The 6,500-nt window shown below is 36.1% G+C and overlaps 1 protein-coding gene across 1 annotated transcript; it reads right to left on the bottom strand.

Annotated features, from left to right (window-relative positions):
- Positions 1–1,132: 1,132 nt before the first annotated feature.
- LOC107792274 (F-box/LRR-repeat protein At3g03360-like) lies at positions 1,133–5,633 on the bottom strand. The gene is made up of 3 exons (XM_016614469.2): positions 4,298–5,633; positions 3,635–3,805; positions 1,133–1,648 (listed from the first exon to the last, which is right to left on the bottom strand). Exons 1-3 carry the CDS (start codon positions 5,615–5,617, stop codon positions 1,343–1,345), a joined length of 1,797 nt encoding a protein of 598 aa, XP_016469955.2. The 5' UTR covers positions 5,618–5,633; the 3' UTR covers positions 1,133–1,342.
- Between the last annotated feature and the right edge of the window lie 867 nt (positions 5,634–6,500).

The raw sequence follows: 6,500 nt of genomic DNA, 5'->3' as shown, positions 1-6,500 counted from the left end.
TTAACGCGAGGTTAGAGGTTTGGAGACAGATCTTGGAGTCTAAAGGTTTCAAACTGAGTAGAACCAAGACAGAATACTTGGAATGCAAATTCAGTGACGGGACCCATGATGCAGACGTAGAGGTTAAGCTTGATGCTTAAGTTATCCCCAAGAGAGCGAGTTTTAAGTATCTCGGGTCTATTATCCAGGGTAACGGGGAGATTGACGAAGATGTCGCACATCGCATCGGAGCGGGATGGATGAAGTGGAGGCTCGCTTCCTGTGTTTTGTGTGATAGGAATGTGCCGCTAAGACTTAAGGATAAGTTTTATCGAGTGGTGGTTCGACCAGTTATGACGTATGGGGCTGAGTGTTGGCTAGTCAAACGTATGGGGCTGAGTGTTGGCTAGTCAATAACTCTCACGTGCAGGAGATGAGAGTAGCAAAGATGAGAATGTTGAGATGGATGTGTGGGTGTGCGAGGAGAGATAGGATTAAGAATGAGACTATCCGGGACAGAGTGGGAGTAGCTTCCGTGGAGGACAAGATACGGGAGTCGAGGCTGAGATGGTTCGGACATGTTAAGAGAAGAAGCATTGATTTTCATGTCAGGAGGTGTGAGAGGTTGGCCATGGAGAATTTGAGAAGAGGTCGAGGTAGGCCTAAGAAGTACTGGGGAGAGGTGATTAGGCAGGACATGACACTGTTTCAGCTCACTGAGGACATGACCCTTGATAGGAGGGTGTTGAGGTCGAGAATTAAGGTAGAAGGTTAGTAGGTAGTTTATAGTTGTTCACCGATAGTCTTAGTAGCATGCATGTCCCTTCATATTCTTAGATTTTTATTACGCTATGTGATTTTGTTCGCCTCAGGTATTGTATTCCCTGTTGCTATTATTTGGTACTACTTATCCTTTATCTCTCCCTTTTCTTTTCTCTTCCATCTTTCTTCCTTCCTTGCTTTCCTCTTCTTCTTCTTGCCTTTCCTGAGCTGAGGGTCTATTGGAAACAGCCTCTCTACCTGCATTATGTAGGGGTAAGGTCTGCGTACAGACTACCAACAACACAGGCCAACAGAAACTAGTCCATGGATACATAATGAATCTTGAAATACTATTCCCTTCAAAATAATTTTCACCCTAAAAAAAATCATAGTATAAAATCATTATCAGCATTCAGCCAAAATAATAGAAATCACAAAACATTTAGAGCAAGCTTTCGCACGCTGTGACTTAGATATCAAGAGCTACTAACAACTCCTTGGAAAAGGACAAGCACAATCTTAACATTCTCTATAAGCTACAAAACCAATCTCAAAACATAAAGTAACAGCTAGGGTAACAAATGATAGGGGCAAAATGTTATCAATATGAAAAGACAACTGAAGCTTGCGCAGAGGATCTTGGAAAGCTTTGGAACTCCTGTGCCATTTTAACATAATCCTGAGGCACATCACTCCCTTTGAATTTGGCTGCAATGACGAACTTTTCTAGCGTTGTTGCATTCTTGAGAAAATATTTTATATATGGCAGTATAGACTTATTTCCACTTAATGGTCCATCAAAGTTAATGATCTTGATGGTCTTTAAATGTAGCAATGAGCTGTTAAAATTATATGTCTCAAACCTCCTGCGCTGTTCATCCTCATTTGTGTACTTTGACAGTATCTCCTGCAAGAAAAAATCTGCTATATTAACCGTTTATTCTCCTTAGATGTAAGTAGAAAACCAAGGAGTTGATTGTGTACAAAATAAAAAGGTGATGAATTTCTTGATTCAAGGAACATGTCAAGTGCTTCGCAAATGTTACAAAGTGGTACATGCAAACAAGAAAAAAGATGTTTCAAAGCTTCATTGAAGCCAATCCTTTATCTCCCAGCATGAAGGTGAGTACTGAGTGCAACCCTCCCCTATTAAAACATCTTTTTGCTACAACTACAACAAAGCTGGCTGTCGAACTTGCTTACTCAGAATCAATTTTGATAGTAACAATAAGAAATTTCTCTATCTACGCATTACCTGGAGCAATCTCTGTGAACACATCGAGAAATACTCACTAGGCCATGAACAAACCTGATCAAGGATGCGTAAAACTAAAAACGAATGGCAATTGCAGACAAGGACATTGTGGAGCAGATGCATAGCGAGGAACTGTTCAGATTATATTATTATGGAATATACACTCACTAGGCCATGGAACAAACAATATGGCTGAAGCATTTGCACTTTCCCATGGGCTTAAAAGTTGTCCAAAACATGGTATTAGAAACATTTGGGTGGAAACTGACTCTTAAATTATTGTGAATGCTGTTGTGTGTAAGCAAAAAGAGTGTTTCTGTATACGAGGACTCCTATTTATGATGTGAAGCATAAGTAGCCTAAGTACTTGATGAGCTTTACGACAATAGCTTCTGACTTTGGAGACTTGCTCCTCTGCACATTGTTCCCATAAGAACTAAAAAGGAGAAAATGTGAGGAGTATTCTCAAGTTACTTGTCAACTCACAAAAAGATCTAATCGGGAAGTTCATCTTGTTGCATTATTGGGCCTTCTTTCGAATTCTGAAGGAAGGGAGCTTCCACTTGTATGTCTTGGTAATGAAAAGACTGACATTTTGAAGGGTTTGGTTACAATTTGTGAAAAGACTTCTATTTCCTCTTCAGGTTTGGATATTCCTTGTTTGTTTGTCCAAGATTTCAACTTTTTGCCTTATTTTGAGTTGTGGAGAATATTAGTATATGTTTTCATCCGGTTCGAATAAATAGGGCTTTAGAAATTATTTTAGTTCAGCTCTGTTCTCATCATTTTTCTGTCTTTAAGCTCAAGACTTTCTGTTTGTTCTCCCTTCTTTGAAGAACACAAGAATTATTTACATTTTTGTATTGTTGTGTGTTTGAATTTAGAGCTGAAACTGTTATGAATAGACAGAACCATGTAGCCAACTTTTTTTTTTTTGGGGGATAAGGAAGGTAAATTTTATAAATGGAATGGAAGGCACTAAGAAAGTTCGTCTAAATTTACATATTGTGCAATTTCCTGATCATATCTAACAAGGAATCTACGTATTTACATAGGCCAAGTTGCACCAGAAAACTAGCAAGGAAATATAACTAAACTTAAGGCTATGTATATTCCTCCTTTTGCCGTAAAAAATTCTGTTGTTTAAATAGTAGCCATTTAGCCAACTTCTTGTCAAACATACAGTTGCAACTCCTCTATATGTTGCGGGACGGTAAATAATTATTTGCATTTTTTGTATAGCTCTGTTCTCATCATTTTTCTCTAGCTTCTCTTGGTAGTGAGTGAAAGCTGAAAGATTTCTTCTCTGCGTGACTGCGTCCAATAGGTGGCTCTATCCAGCTAAAGAATCAGCCACACCTTGACTTCTTTACCTTAAATCAACTCTATAATCTTTTCCATAATAGGGTCATAGTGCCACGAAGGTTTTGCTTATATCCGATACTTCTGTCAAACATTGAAGCTTTCTCAATCTTCCCTTGAGGGTTGAACCAGTTCAATTCTTACATCTTCTATGATTTTTTTTTTTTCCAAAAGTACTTGAAACTAGAAATGTGTTGATATGTGACATCTTCTTCCACTAATAGTTGTTTGGTGATTGATAAAATGAACAAAAATATAGGTCTAAAGGAAACTTACTCTTGAATCATGATAGTCCCAGTCAATGACCAATGTCTCAAGATCCGATGAACTCTGTAGAAAGCTACAAACTCCAGGGAAGTCCAACTGTTCCAAGGCTGCATTAAGTTTTAAGAATTTCCGGCTCGATGGTGGAGACTTCCAGCCTTTCAACTCCAATAGGGACAGGAGCTTATAAACCAAATAGAAAAACCAGAATATGTCAAAACAAGGAAATGTGACGTAGTTAACAAATGAAATGCAAATTGTTGAATAATTCGTAAAAACAACTTGGACAATGCGACTGCGTTTTGCACATCAAAGTGTTCAAGGTCGGTTTGGAAATCAGAAGATGAACTTTTGAACATTTCAAAAAATCCATTCACATGACTTAAAAGTGTATGATCAATGTAAAACAAATCCCAATTTAACATGTTGTTCGGTCCATTGAAAACACTTTACTCTCACAGTTCATTGTCCAAAATTTTGTTCTAAAGGTCTTATCTCAAACACCTGCCATTGTCCAACCGATTTTGTCATGAGAATTTAATTATTAACTACTTAATAAATTAATTAATAGATTATCGTAAGTAGTGGCACTGTTAATGTTACTAAACTAGTAAATAAAAAGTTGCAAAACGAAAAGAGATTCTAAATATTGGATAGCGCAGAGTATGAACAGACCTCAATGCACCAGGGACTCAATTCAAGATTCTCAACATGGGCAACACCGTGAAGAAATTCATTCAAACAGCTTAACTCCTCCTCCAAATTCTCATAAAAATTTGAATAGTCAAGATCTGTGGTGATAAGTGAAGCCACATTTTTCTGCTTTAAGCGTATCCCTTTGCAGGACCCCGAAATTTGCAAATGATGAATATATGGGGCTAATATTTCTAGCTTCCCATATGTGTACTCTTCAATAATCAGTTTTCTCAGCTTCACAGAGCTGATTTCCAAACGATGAATGCCCCAAACTTGTACTAATTTCAAGCACTCCAAGTTAGGGCAACCGGATAATACCTTTTCCACTACTCCCTCCGTCAATCTATGTCTCCTGATTGAAAGAGAAACAAGACTAGTCCAGTTCACACTACCAGAAGGGTTCAGTTTGCAGCGGGTTAAAACCAAATTCCTCAGCGATGTATTCTTATATGCAAACTGAGGTAACTCATATTCATTTTGAAGAATAATTTCAAGTGAAGAATCTTCAACATTAGCAACTTTAATTGCAAAATATACCCATAAATCAACATCTTTAACATTACTCATCTCCACGTAATTATAGAGAACGATCATGCATTTTCGAATTTTCTCGAAAGATCTCCAATAATGAAGCTCTCTGTTGACGGAACCCACGAAATCACGATTCCCTTTTACAAATAAATTGAGTGATATTGGGACGGACAGTTCCAAGCACTCCAAGTTAGGGCAACCAGATAATACTTTTCCCATTACACCATCTGTCAATTCAATGTTCCTAATGGAAAGAGAGACGAGACTAGTCCAGTTAACACTACCAGAAGGGTTCAGTTTGCAGCCGCTTAAAACCAAATTCCTCAGCGATGTATTCTTATATGCAAACTGAGGAAACTCATATAAGTGACTATCAGATTCAATTTCAAGTGTAAAATCTTCAACATTAGCTACTTTAATTGCAAAATATACCCATAAATCAACATCTTTAACTTTACTCATCTCCTCGTAATTATAGAGAACGACCCTGAATGTTCGAATTTTCTCGAAAGATCTCCAATAATGAAGCTCTCTGTTGACGGAACCCACGAAATCACGATTCCCTTTTACCACGAATCGGCCGAAATCGAGTGATATTGGGACGGCCTTCCAAAGAAATCTCCATCGTTTAGATAATACGCTGCTTCTCACAATTAATTTATTGTCACTCTCCGGCAACATAGAGAGGATGTGAATTAGAATTTCGTCGGGCAAATCACTCAGTCGGTCTCTATCTCCTCTCGCCATGATTTTGCTCTGTGTTTCCATTGGAGTATTTTAAATTTAAAATATTTTTATAATGAAGAATTTAAGGAGATAGTCAATATTTTACACTATAATAAATAACATGTATTATTATTATGGTAGTATTGTTTGGTCATATTAAAAGTACGAACACACTTAGCTAAATATTATTCGTCTTTTTGCCCTATAAAAATAAATTTCAAATCAGACAAAAAATATAATTTAAGCTTTTTTCCAAATTTTTAGGAATTTAAATTAACTAAAATTTTAGTACATATTAAATCCTTCCATGTTTTGAACTCCTATGAAATTAGTCCTAACATATATAGGACTCATACAAGAATGGAAACAAAATATTTCTGAGGAAAAGAAAACTTAGAATCACCAAGATTACAATTTGCTTCCCTCGGCCAATAAAATATCATCTTTGTCTGCCCATAGTTTGATAGAAAACGTTATTGAACTTATAGACAAATTTTATTCTAACCGAATTGTCATTATCTCTTTTCTAAGTATTTCAACAAATAATAATTTTTTATAGCAAGAAACCCTTAGCGAAATATTATTCGTTTTTTTTATCTTTTAAAAATAACTTTCACATTGGATAAAATAGTTATTAAATTATTTTTCTAAAATATAAAAATTTAAAATCAACTAAAAAATTTGCACATTAAATCCTTTTATATATGAACTTCTATGCAATAGTCATAATATAAAGGGCTCACGCATGCTATATGCATGAAGAACAAAAACAAAATATTTTCATTTATGAGAAAAATAAAACTTAAGGCTCAGCAAGATGCAATTTTCTTTGTTAACCAATGAAAGAAGAAAGATATCATCGTTGGTGTCCTAATTTTAATAAAAAAATATATTCAACTTATAGACGAAATCTATTCTTAACAAA

The sequence above is a fragment of the Nicotiana tabacum genome, chromosome 15 (assembly GCF_000715075.1).
Source record: "Nicotiana tabacum cultivar K326 chromosome 15, ASM71507v2, whole genome shotgun sequence".
Classification (NCBI taxonomy): Eukaryota; Viridiplantae; Streptophyta; class Magnoliopsida; order Solanales; family Solanaceae; genus Nicotiana; species Nicotiana tabacum.
This window is presented reverse-complemented; position numbering and strand designations above follow the sequence as displayed.

Excerpts from the sequence above, each read along its gene's own strand:
- LOC107792274 (XM_016614469.2), bottom strand. The coding sequence starts at position 5,617 with ATGGAAACACAGAGCAAAATCATGGCGAGAGGAGATAGAGACCGACTG. Across the intron at positions 3,806-4,297 it reads TGAGTCCCTGGTGCATTGAG|CTCCTGTCCCTATTGGAGTT; the intron begins GTCTGTTCATAC and ends TTGGTTTATAAG. Across the intron at positions 1,649-3,634 it reads GGGACTATCATGATTCAAGA|GAGATACTGTCAAAGTACAC; the intron begins GTAAGTTTCCTT and ends TTTTTCTTGCAG.